We start from the raw sequence: 16,627 nt of genomic DNA, 5'->3' as shown, positions 1-16,627 counted from the left end.
AGAAGATGGTGGACTCCTGTCACCAAGGCTGTCTTAACAATTGGACACAGGCAGAGGTTTTTGTAAGGAGGGAGGAGGAAGAGAAAAACCACACAACAGAACAATCAAAATGAAGTGGTTGAGAGTTCTCCGAGCGAGCCAACAGTCTGTTCAAATAACTGGTTGAAGGTCAGCAGTTCTCCCGAAGCTGGAATGTCTGAAGGTCAGAGTCTGCTTCTTTTGAAGTTAGTTCCTAGAATTCTTAGGCAAGCAGACTGTTTATCTGCGGTCATGTATTCGTTAACAGGTCATCATTTACAGAAATAATGTTAAAAGAATGTTGGGGTTGGTTACAGTAAAATGGGTCAGATCTTCCTCAGAACAGCATGATGTGAGTTACTGTCTCGTGCTCATTGTCCTCTGAACACCTTTATGGATTTGTATTTTGCCCATGATATTGCTCTTATTTGGCTTTTGAAAGGTGAGCTTTTTAGAGATCTCTACATAGACTATGCCCTTAAGAATGTCTTAAAGAGAGTAGCCTCTATTTTATATGGGAAGGCTTTACGTGTCTCTTTAATATGTTGTTAGCATGTGATTGAGAAGGAAGAACTGAGACTGCACCTGCAAGCTTCCAAAGATGCCCAAAGACAACTGACATTGGAGGTAATGAAATCTTTCTTTATCTTGTGTGATACAGGAGGGGGAGGAAGGATTAGCTTCTTTCATCTTTGTAAATAAGATTTAAAATAACAACAACAGAGGATCAAGATGAGAGCTAAGAAGTAAAGCATCTAAAAAATTACCTCTCTAAAACTAATAACGTGGCAACATCCTATTGATTCATAGGGAAAACCTTGACTTTTATAAGATTCTTTAGGAATATGTGACCCTTTTACCAGTTTACCTTAGCTACCACAACAGTTTTTTTTTTTTTTTTTATTTTATTGATTTTTTACAGAGAGGAAGGGAGAGGGATAGAGAGTTAGAAACATCAATGAGAGAGAAACATCAATCAGCTGCCTCCTGTACGCCCCCTACTGGGGATGTGCCCGCAACCAAGGTACATGCCCTTGACCAGAATCGAACCTGGGACCCTTGAGTCTGTAGGCCGACGCTCTATCCACTGAGCCAAACCAGTCAGGGCCAACAGTTTTTAAAATGTCAGGAGAAATAGCAAAAATCTCTAACTTGGTATCTACATAAAAACTATGTATTAGATATAATTTTGTGGCTCTTTAGCAAGCATAAGAGTCACCTGGCAGGCTGAGTGTTAAGAGGATATTCCAAGCACCATCCCTGAACGTTTCTAAGTCAGTAGGTCTAGACTGAGGGCCTAGAATCTGCATTTGTAATAAGCATTCCCAACCCTGGTGATGCTAATATACAGTCTACATGCTACACTTGAAGAAATTTTTGAAGTTAAAATGCACTCTGAAAAGTATGTACTCTTTTAACATGCTTGTGAATCTAACAATAAAGAAGGTTCTGAAACAAGGGAGAAGAAACTACTTGTTTAGGATAATTGAGCACACTGACATCAAATATTATACTGTGTAGACTTGATCTTGTCATTTACAGACTTCAGAATGATGTTTAAAAAATATAACAGTATGCTAAATCTGACTTGAACATGACTATTATATTTCCTCTATAAGTTTTTTTTTAAGGGGATGAAGTAGTAAATATTGAATTGACGGTTATGGTTTTCTCAGCTATATATTTTTTTAAATATATATTTTATTGATTTTTTACAGAGAGGAAGGGAGGGAGATAGAGAGTTAGAAACATCGATGAAAGAGAAACATCAATCAGCTGCCTCCTGCACACCCCCTATTGGGGATGTGCCCACAACCAAAGTACATGCCCCTGACCGGAATTGAAACCGGAACCCTTGAATCTGCAGGCCAATGCTCTATCCACTGAGCCAAACCGGTCAGGGCTATTTCAGATTTTTAAGAAATCATGTTTATGTATAATTCTGGCCAAGACACTTCTACTTCTGGCAGTTTGAAATAGATATGTATTCTCCTTGCTTAGTTTATTCCAGAGTCTTTGTGTCAAAATGAATTATATTCATAAACTTAGACCTCTGGATAAAATGAATACTTATCCCAAAAGTTTCCTCCCCCTTGTCGTATCTATATCTATAAAAGCCTAAGCAACCGAACAACTGATCGACTGGTCGCTATGACATGCACTGACCACCAGGGGCCAGTTGCTCAACGCAGGAGCTGCCCCCTGGTGGTCAGTGTGCTCCCACAGCTCAAGCGCCGCTCAGCTGACTGATGGGCGCCAGATGCAGGGCTCACAGCTGGTGAGTGCCGCTGCAGAAGCGGCGCTCACCTCTCCCGATAGGGACTGACTGGGCACGAGCCTGCGGCAGGCGCAGCAGAGTCCGGATAAGCGGGAATGGCAGGCAGTGTTGGACTGTCAGTTTTGGCCGGATCCCCACAGGCCATGCTGAGGTAACCCATCAGTGCACTAATCCGTGCACTGGGCCTCTAGTTAGAATATAATAGAATACACTAATTACCATTCTTTCTTTCAGTTACATGAATTACAAGACAGGAATATGGAGTGTCTAGGAATGTTACATGAATCCCAAGAAGAAATAAAGGAACTTCGTAGTAGATCTGGCCCTGCTGCTCTCCTCTATTCCCAATCATATGGAGCTTTTTCTGGGGTAAGGAACTGAGAAAGATGTTATGTATTTAAGGAAACTTGTTTAAGATTAGACTGTCCTGAAAGTGGTATAGTTTCTGATGATGTAAAGCATCTTAAGAAGTGATAACATGGATTGTCCTTTGATTTAGGCCTTAATTTGCATATCTACATCTACCTTAATACTCTTATTTATTCCAGCCTTCCTCTAACAGATGACCATCCAGATTTATTGTAACATGCATATGAAGTGAACCCAAGGGAAATAAGTTTTGGGTCTGTGTACCCTAGAGCTACTTAACCTTGGGTCATCCTTACCCTAGGCCCACTACACCCACTTACCATTGCTTATTTTTCTTTTAATGACTTTTATATATTATAAAAACTGTACATGTATTTATAATATAGGAAAAGAAGCCAAAAGAAATTCTTAAATACCATCAAATATTGCCCTCCACAGAATCACTATTAACAACTTAGTGTATAGCCTTTTATACCCTTTATTTTTGTGTGTCTGCATATATAATGTTTTGTATTTATCATATTGGTTTTTGCCACCGCTTTCCTGAAAAAGTAATTGGTTCTTGTTTAAAAGTTACATTTCCAGAATGTCTCTTTTTTTCTTCTGTATTTTCTTATAACACCAAAGTACTGGATTCTGGAGACTCTGTTAATTAATTTAAGAACAATCCATTTCTCCTACCAGGCTTCTTACGTAATTACTATAGGAATCTCAAACTCTTTTCCTTAGGAATCTCTGGCATCTGAGATTGAGGGGACAATGCGTAAAAAGTTGAGTTTGGATGAGGAATCGTCTCTCTTTAAACAAAAGTAAGTACAGATCACATACGTGTGCTGTTACTCAGCTGTTAGGATGGAAATTTAAAAGAAGCCACAATCCAGAGTGATAGGTATAAGGAGATTCAGTAGTAAATCTGCTTACTTTTCCATTTTTTCCTCTTACTACTCACATTTGTGAGAGAGTTCCGTGTTCTGACGTTTATTTTCTCATGACCTCTCCTCAACTTTAGAGGCTCTTCAGGATGGCTTTATTTTTATTGAATTATACCTATACCAGGGACCCAGTGCACAAATTCGTGCACCTTGAGAGGAACTGTGGGCTGCGAGGCTGCGGTGGGCACAGGGGTGGGTCTTGGCCCATCCTCCATGCCCCCGCCCAGCCCCTCCCGCCACAGCCTCCTGTCTGCCGGCAGCCCCGCTCCCACTGCCGCTGCTCCCACACACTGATGGCACCGGCCAGTGCCAGCAGCGGGTGTGAGTGGGGCCGGGGCCAGCGCTGGCAACAGGTGCAAGCGCCGGGCAGGACTGTGGAGTATGGAAGCAAAGAATTTTCAGTAACCACCAGAGGCTCGTCCCATGACAGTGACCGGCGCCCTGCCTTGGTCTGGCGCCCCCCGCTCACCTGCTCCACCATCCCGCCACAGCCAACGTCCGCCATGGTCCGCACTCTGCCACCTGCTGCCAACACCTGTCATGTTCCGTGTGCGCCCCCGGTGGTCAGTGCATGTCATAGCAACCAGTTGTTTGGTTGTTCTGCCGTTCGGTCTATTTGCATATTAGCCTTTTATTATATAGGATGTCTCTTTTCTGAAGCACCCCAGCAGTAGGGAGTGATAATGAACACTTCTTTTTTGACAGGGCGCAACTGAAACGGGTATTTGATACGGTCAGGATTGCCAATGACACACGGGGCTGCACTGTTCCATTCTCAGCTCTCCCATCCATTCCAGGCTCCAACCGCTCAAGTGTCATCATGACAGCAAAACCTTTTGAGTCTGGTTTACAACAAACAGTGCAAAAAACCCTCCTGAGCCAGAGGAGCAGCTCGGAGGAAGTTCCAGGGTAAGAAACACAGATCGTGGCAGTGATTCTGCATATCTTGTGGCATTGACATAACAGATTCACATGCACACATTCCAGCATTGCTCTGTGCTGTCCCAAGGAAGTTCTAGAACTGCCCTATTCCTTCAGTGATGATGCCGCATATCATTGTTTGTAAAACTGATCCCTGATAGCAAACAAGTGTTTTAGAGTGAAAAAGCTACATTTAATTAAATATATTCAAAATGGAGCATGCATCAAGTTTGAGTCTAAATCTTCCTGTTCAATTCAAATTTGTTTTAATGTGTTTGGTCACTAGCAGTTATACATAGTATAACTTTCTCATAACCCATGCTCATAATCTCAACTACTTTGGTGCCTTTAGTATAAACAATAAGTATGAATACCCATTGAGGAAAACTAGCTTGCTCTTAATTTTCTAGTTGTTTAAACTTATATCTTTTCCACTTTCCATTGAACTAAATATGTAATTCAGTTCATTGAATTACATATAACTAGAAAATTAACATTACTAGGCAGTCAGCTGAAAGCTTTTTTTTGTTCGGGTTTTTTTTGTGTGTCTTTTTTTTTTATTAATCCTCACAGGAGGATATTTTTCCATTGATTTTTAGGGAAAGTGGAAGAGAGAGGGAAAGACAGAGAGAAACTTCGATGTGAGAGAAACACATCGATTGGTTGTCTCCTGCAGGAGCCCTGACGAGGGCCCAGGCCGGGGAGGAGCCTGCAACCAAAGTACATGCCCTTAACTGGAATTGAACCCGGGACCCTTTGGTCCGCTAAGCCAAACTGGCTAGAGCTCAGCTGAAAGTTTTTGACAGATAGATGTTTGGCACCTGAGAAAAAACTTCTCTAATGCAGCAACCGTTACCATACTCTGGGTTTTTTATTTTATTGCCTGGTCTGTAGTGAGCATGCTCTGCACCCACAGTAGCTTTTTGTGTGAATAGTACCTTACCTTAGAAGACTGAACAAACAGATCTTTGTGAATTCACACATAGTACCAGGAGCAACTACAACTCAGCTTGCTACTCTTTCTTTTGATTTCAATTATAAGATGCCCTGTCCAGTTTGGCTCAGTGGGTAGAGCGTTGGCCTGCGGACTGAAGGGTCACAGGTTCGATTCCAGTCAAGGGCATGTGCCTTGGTTGCGGGCACATCCCCAGTAAGGAGATGTGCAGGAGGCAGCTGATCGATGTTTCTCTCTCATCGATGTTTCTAACTCTCTGTCCCTCTCCCTTCCTCTCTGTAGAAATCAATAAAATATATTTTTTTTTAAAAAAGGATGCCTCTAATTTTAAAATTGGTGAAAAGTGAAAAAATATGTGTCATAGAACTATGAAAATGCAGTATTTATAAATCTTGTTGTTTGCTTTTTAAATATTCTGTAATGTTCATAGAGAGTTCTATGACCCAAAGCAATTTTTTTCACATTTTAATATTTTTGAACTTGTTTATTTCTTGCATCTCATAGTTTAAGGAGTAGCATTTTTTCTTTCTTAGTAGCACATAAAATAAATGGTGCCTTTTGTAATCAGTGGTATTATAGATTCATGAAATATGATAATATTTACTTTTTATACTTACTATCTATAAACTGAATTTATAGATGGTCATTTCTGTAGTTTTGTATATCAAGTGAAATAGAAAGGGTAGAAAACACAACATAATAACAAAGTATATTTTTGTCTACCTGAAGTTACTATTTTTATATATAAAAATAATATATAGTACTAATGATTTTGGTGTGTTGTTACTATTTCTGTATTCTAGATATCTAAGAGAAACTACTGTGTTTTTAAGATCAGTCTTTGAACATTCACCATTGCAGAAAGGAGAGGGCTAGGTGGTGGTCGTGACCCACACAGACCTAGTCAGTGAATGTGATTTTCCCATAGGAACGTTCAGAAGCTGGGTCAACCAGAACCCTCTGAAGATAGTGATTTGGCTACAGCACTGCATCGCCTTAGTCTGCGGCGACAAAACTACTTAAGTGAGAAGCAGTTCTTTGCCGAAGAATGGGAGCGGAAGATCCAGGTCCTGGCTGACCAGAAAGAAGGGGTTAGTGCCTGTGGCACCCCCACTGAGAGCCTTGCCTCTCTCTGCACTGACCAGTCAGAGACCACGGACTTCAGCAGTACCAGCTGCCTTCGGTGTTTTATGCCTGAAAAATTACAAATTGTCAAGCCCCTTGAAGGTAATAAGTCAGTAAAGGCCATTTTTAAGCCGTGTTCCTTGTTGGCCTTTCCTTGTCCTAGGTTGCGATTTGTATTGTCATGGTAAGAGCACAGTGTGCAGAAGATGTCTTTATTGTCCCTAAATACCACTGTTTGGGTGACAGTGCTTTGTAGTGCTTTGTGGGAAATGAATGAAGAGGTCTGCATACTCCAGGTCATCAGCCATTAGTTTTATTTTCACTGGTTATTTTTTTAATATAAATGTGATGGAGGAAGATTAATCTTTTCTTGTCCTTTCCTAAGGAATACTGTTGATGGTAATTTTTATGGTAAGATAAATGGGACATGATAAGTAAAAATAATCTAGATATAATACTTCATCTCTACTTTTCAAAAAAGAGTTCTTTACCCAGGAATATCATCTACTTAGAGGTATATGTCCCTCTATTTTTCTTTTTCAGTTCTGTTCATTTTAGTTGTTACTGTTCTCTCCTAAGATAGAACTTGAATTAAAAATAAATTACTTATTTTATAGAAAATTGACAGTCTTCAAATGATTCTCTTATTATCATAAGAGAGTCTGTGTTAGAAAAAAATTTTAGTAGGAAACCTATGAGGACCCCCTCAAACTCAAAGGTTCTATATGTCAGTTTTATTCACTAATAATCAATGCACACATTTGTCAGAGTTGCCATTTTTAGGATGAAATGACTGTAGTGTCATAATTAGACATGGCATGTTATGCAAATGCTTGGGGTAATCATTCACCAGGACTCATAGACAGGAGCCAGGGGTATATATTGTAAATTGTGCCGCTATGAACATAGGGGTGCATATATCCTTTCTGATGGGTGTTTCTGGTTTCTTGGGATATAGTCTTCGAAGTGGGATCACTGGGTCAAATGGCAGTTCCATTTTTAGTTTTTGAGGAAACTCCATACTGTCTTCCATAGTGGCTGCACCAGTCTGCATTCCCACCAGCAGTGCACAAGTGTTCCTTTTTCTCCACATCCTCTCCAGCACTTGCCTTTTGTTGATTTGTTGATGATAACCAGTCTGACAGGTGTGAGGTGGTACCTCATTGTTGTTTTGATTTGCATCTCTCGGATGATTAGTGGCTTTGAGCATGTTTTCATATGTCTCTTGGCCTTCTTTATGTCCTCTTTCGAAAAGTATCTATTTAGGTCCATTGCCTTTAGATGTCCTTTTTAAAGTTAACTTTTGAAATAGAAAGGTTATTATTTGTATCTTCAGCAACTTGTCATTCTTCCACAGAGGACTTTAATATGCAAATTTTACCAAATATTAAGATCAAATAAGTCGTTCTTTTTCTTTACACATGTAATTTTAGCTTCTGCTTCAAGATTTATTATTTGTGAGAAATTCACAGCATGCCTTTTTATTTTTGTCTTGCATATTCAGGATCACAAACTCTGCACCACTGGCAGCAGCTTGCTCAGCCAAACCTAGGAACCATTCTTGACTCCCGACCCGGTGTCATCACTAAAGGCTTTACCCAGTTGCCCAAGGATGCCGTCTATCACCTCTCAGATTTAGAAGAGGATGAAGAAGAAGGCATCACTTTTCAGGTCCAGCAACCTCTTCAAGTGGAACAGAAACCTACAGATCCCAAGCCAGTAACAGGAATCTTTCTACCACCCATTACTTCAGCAGGTGGTCCAGTTACAGGTGAGAAGAGTGCTTGGTTGAATATAGTCTAGTAACTTTACATCCTGACTTACTTATGGTCAGCTGACTACCTCTATTTCAGTTTCACTATAGTGTACTTAGTCTTGTAACATAATATAATAAAAACCTATAGCATTTAGTGGCCCTTCTAATTCTACTTTATCTTAGCCAGCCAACATAATTAGATTTGGGGAGAGAGAGAGATCAATTCAGTCACTGGCTTATAAACATTTTGGGCTCAGGACCTCTTCATACTCTTAAAAATCAATGAGAATTCCAGAGAGCTTGTCTCTGGGTTGTAGCTATTGATAATTACCATATTAGAAATGAAAACTGAGAAATTATAAAAGTATTAACTAATTTAAAAATAATTACATGTTAATATGTTTTATGAACAATAGCTACATTTTAAGTAGTGGGAAGAATGGTTTTGTTTTATAATTTTGCAAATCTCTTATTTATGGTTTAATAGAAGATAAATTCTCATATCAGTGTTCACATTTAGTTTATTATATTTTGTTGTTTTGGTTGAAGAGTGCAAAAAAAATGCAGCCTCACATATATGTAGTTGGAAAAGGAAAGAGAATTTAAAAGCCTCTACAGGTATTTGCGGATATTCTTTGATTTTACACCAAAATTTGATAAGTGGTAGTTCAAGGTTTGTAGCAATATAGTATCTGAAACCTATCAGTGAACTTTTATACTTCGTTACATTAAAATCTGTTGGTGTGTCCTACACTTTGAATGCATTTTTCCTTATGCATGATTTTTTGCATCACTCATTGGTCATTAGAGGATATTGGTTCACTGAGTTATGCAGATCCTCCAAATGTTGATACATTTCATTATGTAATATATTAAAATCACATAAATATCACCACCTATCTCATCAGATAAGTCTTTTAGTATTAGGAAGCTTTCAAGCTCTCCAAGTTTTCCAAAATCTCATTTTCATTCGAAAGCTCAAATTTTGTGAGCTCAATATTTGACAGCAAATATTGTCAGCTATTTTTCTTGAATAGACAGATTCACGATAGTCATTTTCAAGAAAATTTCTGCCAGTTATCCAAGTCTGAATTACTGTAGTTTGCCTATTTGTTGTTCTTTCAAGTAAAAATGATGTCCCATGAAAAAATTACAGCTCATTGCACATGTGCTTTTCCTCTGGTGTCTTGGTGTGCAGCAGAGTGCTTAATGATTACTTCCCATTTCATCACATAGAATATTAAAAAGATTCAAGTCAAGATTTAATAAATAATTTTTGCTGCTTCATCAAGGACATGCTTATGTGAATCTGGCTTTTTAAAAATTCTATGAGTAGATAACAGTGCAAATGCCACCCCAGTCGAGAAGGCAGATAGTGTCTTAGCATTGCTATGAAAGGGGACTCCCACAACATCCGTAAACCACACTTTGAGAACCACTGGAATAGACAGTTTGACTAGAAAGATTGAATGACTAGATCTTGCTTGTTGGTTATTTAAAAAAAATTTTCAGAGTATCTTTTGTCTTGTTTCTAAGCTATTTTTAATCCTTTTAAATTACAGCTTTAAAGTATTAAAGGATTCAACTGTATACAAACCAGTCAATACTAATTACAATATTTATATATTTTTTATTTCCAGGTTTGTGGATTTTTGTACAATGACACTTGTATTATAAATAAGCATTAATGAACTTTTTACGTTATTAACCTGGTCTTTCAATGTTGTGTTTGAATCCCTAGAAATCTCTGCTTCAGTTGCAGCCTCAAACCCAGGAAAGTGTCTGTCATGCACAAACTTGACATTCACCTTCACCACCTGTAGGATATTACACCCCTCCGATGTCACTCAGGTTACTCCCAGGTAGGTCTGGGCAGTTTGAGGCCTGACGTCTTTCCTCAACTATGTTTTCATGAACTTCTTTTAAAAATTACTTTCATTTGAATTCCCAGAATTTTAATTAATGTTCTGTGATGATATGTCTTTAGAATATTTTCACATTGTATTTTCTCATTTGGTCATTGTAAGTCTTTTAAGTAGGCAGGGCAAGTGAGTGTCGTGTAAATATAGAAAATGAGGCATAGAAAGTTCATGTGGCTGATCCAAGGACAGACAGGTTGTAAATGGCCCATCTGGGACTCTACCCACAGTTAGCCAAACTGCAAGAGTTGAGGGGACCAGTCCTCTCCACACCAGAGTACCCTCACTCCTGACACCACCTGCAAGTTCAGGGGGTTCCCAGAACCACTCCCTGGTTTGATAATTTGCTAACAGGACCCAGGACTTCACTGAAAGCTGTTATGCTTATGGTGACTATTACAGGGAAAGGATACAGGTTAAAATTAGCCAAAGGAAGAGATGCATAGACCAGAGTCTGGAAGGGTTCCACTTGCAAAGCTTCCCTTGTCCTTGGGATTCGTTACTTCCTTGGCATTGATGTGTGATAGTGCACACAGAGTATTGCCAGCCAGGGAAGCTCGCCCGTCTCAGATTTTGTTTTGAAGCTTCAGTGTATAGGCATGATTGATTGATTGATTACCCATATGGTTGAACTCTCCTCCAGGTCCACTCACCCAAATCCACCACCCTAAATAAAACGGTTGGTCTGTTTGACATGGCCAGGCCCACACTGAGATCTGTTGTGGCCAGCTTCCATCCTAAACAAAGACACTTCTATCAGATATGGCATAGGTTACCTCCCAGAAGCTGAGCCAAAAGACCAGACCCCTCTGGCCAAGGCCAAAGTATTTACTACACAGTCTAGAACATGGATATTCCATTCCAACACGTAGTCGAGGGATCTCAACTTAATAAACCGTATTGCTATTTCTATCCTACCAGTTCCCAAATAGAATATAAGGCAGTTTTCAAAAATTCAGAGACTATTGCAGTGATACTATTAACTAGGAGAGAAGAAAAATAAAGCAAAGAGTAAGGCTATAAAATGGATAGAGGAATAAAGCTTAGTGTGCATATTGTACCATAAAGTTTTATATACTTGCTGAGGTGAAGCATGCATTTGGTTCTTAACTTTCCATCTGCCAGTGTGGAGGGAAATAACATTATGATCCACAGTGTCTATCAGATAGAAGCAAATTAATTGTTCAGGGAAGCATTTGGGTGATATCCAGTAAAGATCTCAATAAAGTCTGTAATGAACAGACATCTGTAATTTTTTTACATTGTTCTTATATTCAACAAGGTAAATTTTATAAAATTGGTTCCTGAGGGGACTCTCAATTCAGGTTGATACCGTCATATGAAGTGTACAACTTGGGGAAGGACAGGGACATTCTGCATTAAGTAGGGACTCTGGCAGCACAGTATATAGACCTCATCCGTTTAGAGGTTTTTAGTTTAACCAAGCAGTCAGTTATTTGCATTTTGCTTCTTTTATACAAGTTGGTACTTTGGAAAGTTTACTTAGTGATCCTAGCCTTGCATTTTGTTCAGAATCTTTAAAAACCTTGATATCTTGATATACTGAGTCTTTTCTGTTGAAGTGAAAGTTTATCTGTTAAATACAGTAACATTTGATCAAGGAGGGAAATTGACTAAAGAAATATTCTCCCCATTCTATCACCATTTCTTATTCAGTTTTTTTTTCCTTTTAACAAAACAAAGTTGGAAGAAACATTCTAATAGCTGTTAAAGCTTTTAATTATTTTTAATTTCCCAGAAACCTGTATTCTAAGTCAAAGTTGAGAAAAATGTGTTCCATGATATCCTTATACTACTGTTTGGAACTAACATTCCTGAAAATTCAGATTTAACAGAATTTTATTTGTTCTCAATAATATAAAATTGAAAGGTTAAAAAGAAATAAATTTCTCCTTAGAAGAGCATCTTAGATTTAATTATGAAAAGTTGTGTTTTTTAAAAAGTCCATTGTTGCCCTAACTGGTTTGGCTCAGTGGATAGAATGTCAGCCTGTGGACTGAAAGGTCTCGGGTTCAGTTCCGGTCAAGGGCACATGCCCAGGTTGTGGACTCAATCCCCAATAGGGGGCATGCAGGAGGCAGCCCATCAATGATTCTTTCTCATCATTGATGTTTCTCTCTCTCCCTCTCCCTTCCTCTCTGAAATAAAAAAATAATAAAAAGTCCATTGTTTACTTATGGATTGCTATCTTGGCATATTTCACTTTATGGAGTGGATGTATTAATAAAAATTTCTAGAGGTTACTTTCTTTAATATTTAAATTTGATTTCTATCACAAAATTTAATTATATTCCCATAGATATATAGTTAAAATTTAAGAATTTAACTAAGAGTACGGTAAACTTTCATATCCTATGAGATGTTTCAAATTATAAATTAGCCAATCATTGAAGTAACATCAAAATTTTAATTCCTCAGATCTCTACCACAGAGTTCAGTTCAGTTCCTCTATATTTACTGTGAATAACTACTGTAATTACTTAAATACTGATTTGGAGAATTGGAGATGGCTTTTTATACTTAAACTGTCTCTCCTGCATTTTTTTTTTAAGCTCTGGGTTCCCTTCGTTATCCTGTGGAAGTAGCAGTAGCAGTTCATCAAGCACAGCAGTGAATTCTCCTGCTACATCCTATAGACTCAGCATTGGAGAATCAGTCACCAACCGACGAGATTCCACTGTAACCTGCAGCAGCACCATGAGCTTGGCCAAACTTCTACAAGAGCGAGGCATTTCTGCTAAAGTGTACCATAGCCAAGTTTCAGAGAACCCCCTCCTTCAGCCTCTCCCTAAAGTCCTGGATATCCCTTCCACACCCCCAAATTCACCATCTCACTCACCTTGCCCTTCTCCTTTGTCCTTTGAGCCTCGAGTACATCTCTCTGAAAATTTTTTGGCCTCACGACCGGCCGAAACATTCCTCCAGGAAATGTATGGCTTGAGACCTTCCCGGAACCCTCCTGATGTTGGCCAGTTGAAGATGAACTTAGTAGACAGGCTGAAGAGGCTAGGAATAGCCAGAGTGATCAAGACCCCTGACGCCCAGGAACATGGAAGAAGCCAAGAGGCAGAAATTGGTCTTCGAAGACCAGACTCTACTGTTTATTTAAATTCAGGTAGCAATTTATTGAGTGGATTGAGGAGAAATCAGAGTCTTCCAATCATGATGGGTAGTTTTGGCACCTCAGTTTGCACATCCTCACCCAAAATGGATAACTTGAAGGAGGAGTGAGGTTCAGCAGTTAACTGAACTCTTATACAAATTAGCACATGAAGGATAGATTTGTACTGACACATGTAGTCCGGTCTTACTGAAAGAAAAGGAATGTTGCAGTTGGGCTGTGAATGTGGAAGAGGAAAGTGGAAGATTGGAAACAATTAGGATGAGGTCCTAATGAATGAGGTCTAGTAAATTGAAAACTATAAATGAATGGGTCATGAGTGGAGACAGAAAAGGAACAAAGGTTTAATACACTCCTTCAGTTGTTTTTTTTTTTGTCTTGAAAATAAAAAGTGACCAGAAAATAAATTCAGTAATATGGAAGTATACCAGGAATACTTAATTTGCTAGCACATTTACGTCTGGTAAGTATAAGCAGAGAACACTCCGGATCGGAGGAGGTGGGAAGAGAAAAGGACCCGCCTTGACTGTTGCCTAGAGAAAGCTGTTCTGGAAGGTTGCTGGGGTAATCAGTCTCTTTACTGAAACACCAGTGAGGTGGCTTTTATGTTTTCTGTTGATGTCTGGTTAGATTACGCCTTCATCATATGGCAAGCTCTCAGCATTAGCAAGCAAGGTATTTTCATAAAATCAGAACAGTAGAGTCTTTCTGCTTCCTATTTTCAGGCCTGTGAGTCTCTGGGAGCCCAAACACCACCCAAATTCCTTTTATATTTGTGATTAATAAGTTCATTTTTTAAATTTGTATTTTTATACAACATCCAAAAGAAACACAACATTGTGGGAAGTAGGATTTATTTTTAAGAAGGAAATATGGGTAAATTGGAACCAACATAACTTTTTTCCAGAATATTTCTGGATAAGAGTGGTGGCCAAGGAATGTGAACATAATTGACTTTCCTTGGAGGCTGGACGAGATTAAATCAGAAGTACAATCAGTAGGAATTAGAGAATAGTGTATATTTACAACTGTACACTTTTTTAACAAGTACAGTTGGCAACTAAACTCTTTCCAAAGTGTGCTATGCATATTTTTAATGGAAGATGACATGTATTTGCACAAAAATTCTCAGGCACATTAAATTATTTATTATAAGCTGAAGTAAAACCCAGGTGCTTGCTTTGAGACTGATTTTTTAAATAAAAAATAATTAAAACACATCTGCCTTTTTCTAGACATCTGTGAAATTATAGAATGAACTTTTTAATGGGGGAGTCAAGGCTTTTGCTTTTTGAATGTGAGGTTGTCGTTGGATGGGAGATTATTCTCCAGGAGGTCCAGTAACATCACAGTGTCTTCTTTGGGCCATTGGTCTTGGCCATTAGTCAGTGCCATTTCTAGGACTTTGGGCCACTTACGAGGTCCCAGTTATGCAGACACCACAGCAGAAACTCAGAAGTCTTCACGCTTAAGACTTAGCAGGTGAGCTATTTTGGAAGTTTTGCAGTGTGTTTTCTGTATTTCTTTTCTTCTTTTTTTTTTTTAGCTGGTTCTTAAAACTTTTTTATTTATTTTCTAAGAAAGTAATCTTCCTGTTGCCAGATCCTAAGAGATATCAGGAAGTAAGAAAATGTAGGGCCATAGAGTAGTACAAAATGTTAAATTATGATATTTATGTCTATTATATAAATATCTCTAAATTAAGCATCTGTAAGTTAAGATTTTGGAGTGTTCTGTATCCTTACTATACTATTTTATAACCAATGCTAAAATGATCACTTGGGAGGTGGGTAAGGGTGTGGTCACAGCCAAGTGAGGCACATCTGATTAAGGAGAACCAGACGTAAGTTTTTGAAAATTAGGTTGATGTTGCTGTTTCACCAAGAAACATGATAATTGTATACTGGTGCATGCTTGTCCCTAGAAATGAATTCTGTCTTGAATTGGGTTTTACTGTTTGCTGAAATTATTTCTGGTACAGCCTGGGAATCTATTATACCAAACTTGTGTGCAAAGTATAGTAAGAAGAAATGGAGCCTTATAGCAAGTTCCTCCTCAATTATCTGTTACGCTTTAATATTTTAGTTTTTTTATATCAACTGTGTATGTACTTTTATGCCAGTATAAGAAATTCCAGTCTTTTGTTTTTCCCCTCCTTCAAGAAGGTTCTCAGTGATTATACCTCAGGTATTTCTGAGTATCCTATTATATAGTTGGAAGGATACCTTCCTAAGCTCAGAATTAAAGGGTCTCCTGAATTATGATTTCAAATCTTCTGTAAATAACCTTAGGCATGCGTCTTAAGGAAAAGGTAATGGCCATTGTTAGTTTTTAAAAAAGTTTTATACTATATGTCCTTGATTTAACATGAATAAACAGATTTTGACAAAGGGAGGAAATAAGTTAGAGGCAGCTCATAACAAGAGCTTTTTTATGAAGGTATATTATATAGGGTATTCAAAGCCTGTTTTGCTTTTCTGATCACTCTAGTACATAATCAGTAGTACTTGTTGGTACTAACATTGACTTTTGACATCTGAACTAGAGCTCTGAGTGTTTAATGGTCCACTCCTTTGAGGTCGAGTGCCTGCAGGCCTATACTCCAAGTGCGGCACCATAATGTCTACACTGATTGGTTTGCATTGTGGAGCACAGCTACCTAGGAGTGGCAACCTGCGCTCTGGGGCAGCCAGGGAAATACTGTTGTTTGATATCTGGGCTTGACTTTGTCAAACAGCTCTTTGTTGCACCTACCTTTGCTTTGTCAAATGTAAATCAGATAATAAACACGAGTATCTTCTTAAATTTTCATTTGTCTTCCTGTGTAATTAGTCCCAGTTCTTTTCACTGAAAGTCCTGCATGAAGTCTTTCCATTTTGTTTTTTTGGTACAGCCAACACACAACAAACCAACAATAGTCATAAGTAGTAAACAGATCTTACTGTATTTTCTCAAGATATTTATTAAAATTTTCTTTTTCTTGCCTTTTCAGCAAAATACTAAAGTTAGTAGCAGCAGTCCTCTTCCTGGGCCTTTGGAAAGAAAGGAGCCTTTTATGCAATGCCAAAGTTTCCCTAAATTCAACCAGAGAAGAGCCATTAACACTTAGCCCCCTTAAAAGCCTTCATTTTCTTCCCTTCTGTTTTGGAGCTGACAAAGTTGCACTAGTATCTAAAAGGAGTAGGAGGGAAGAATCCCGAAGTCGTGTTAAT

General features: G+C 38.6%; 1 protein-coding gene across 6 annotated transcripts in view; it reads left to right on the top strand.

Moving 5' to 3' along the window:
• The window catches only part of TRAK2 (trafficking kinesin protein 2), a 57,904-nt gene extending 41,678 nt beyond the window's left edge, over positions 1 to 16,226 (top strand). For all 6 annotated transcript variants that reach the window (XM_036320054.1, XM_036320055.1, XM_036320056.1 and 3 more), the window contains 8 exons: positions 571 to 645; positions 2,531 to 2,665; positions 3,395 to 3,474; positions 4,303 to 4,506; positions 6,402 to 6,700; positions 8,103 to 8,369; positions 10,096 to 10,216; positions 12,847 to 16,226. In XM_036320054.1, the coding sequence (XP_036175947.1) occupies positions 571 to 645; positions 2,531 to 2,665; positions 3,395 to 3,474; positions 4,303 to 4,506; positions 6,402 to 6,700; positions 8,103 to 8,369; positions 10,096 to 10,216; positions 12,847 to 13,525 (1,860 nt within the window). In that variant the 3' untranslated portion in view covers positions 13,526 to 16,226. The remainder of the gene's footprint in view (positions 1 to 570; positions 646 to 2,530; positions 2,666 to 3,394; positions 3,475 to 4,302; positions 4,507 to 6,401; positions 6,701 to 8,102; positions 8,370 to 10,095; positions 10,217 to 12,846) is intronic.
• The last annotated feature ends 401 nt before the right edge of the window (positions 16,227 to 16,627 follow it).

The sequence above is a fragment of the Myotis myotis genome, unplaced genomic scaffold (assembly GCF_014108235.1).
Source record: "Myotis myotis isolate mMyoMyo1 unplaced genomic scaffold, mMyoMyo1.p scaffold_m19_p_8, whole genome shotgun sequence".
Taxonomy (NCBI): domain Eukaryota; kingdom Metazoa; phylum Chordata; class Mammalia; order Chiroptera; family Vespertilionidae; genus Myotis; species Myotis myotis.
Note: the sequence above shows the minus strand (reverse complement) of the source record. Positions and strands in the feature narration are given on the sequence as shown.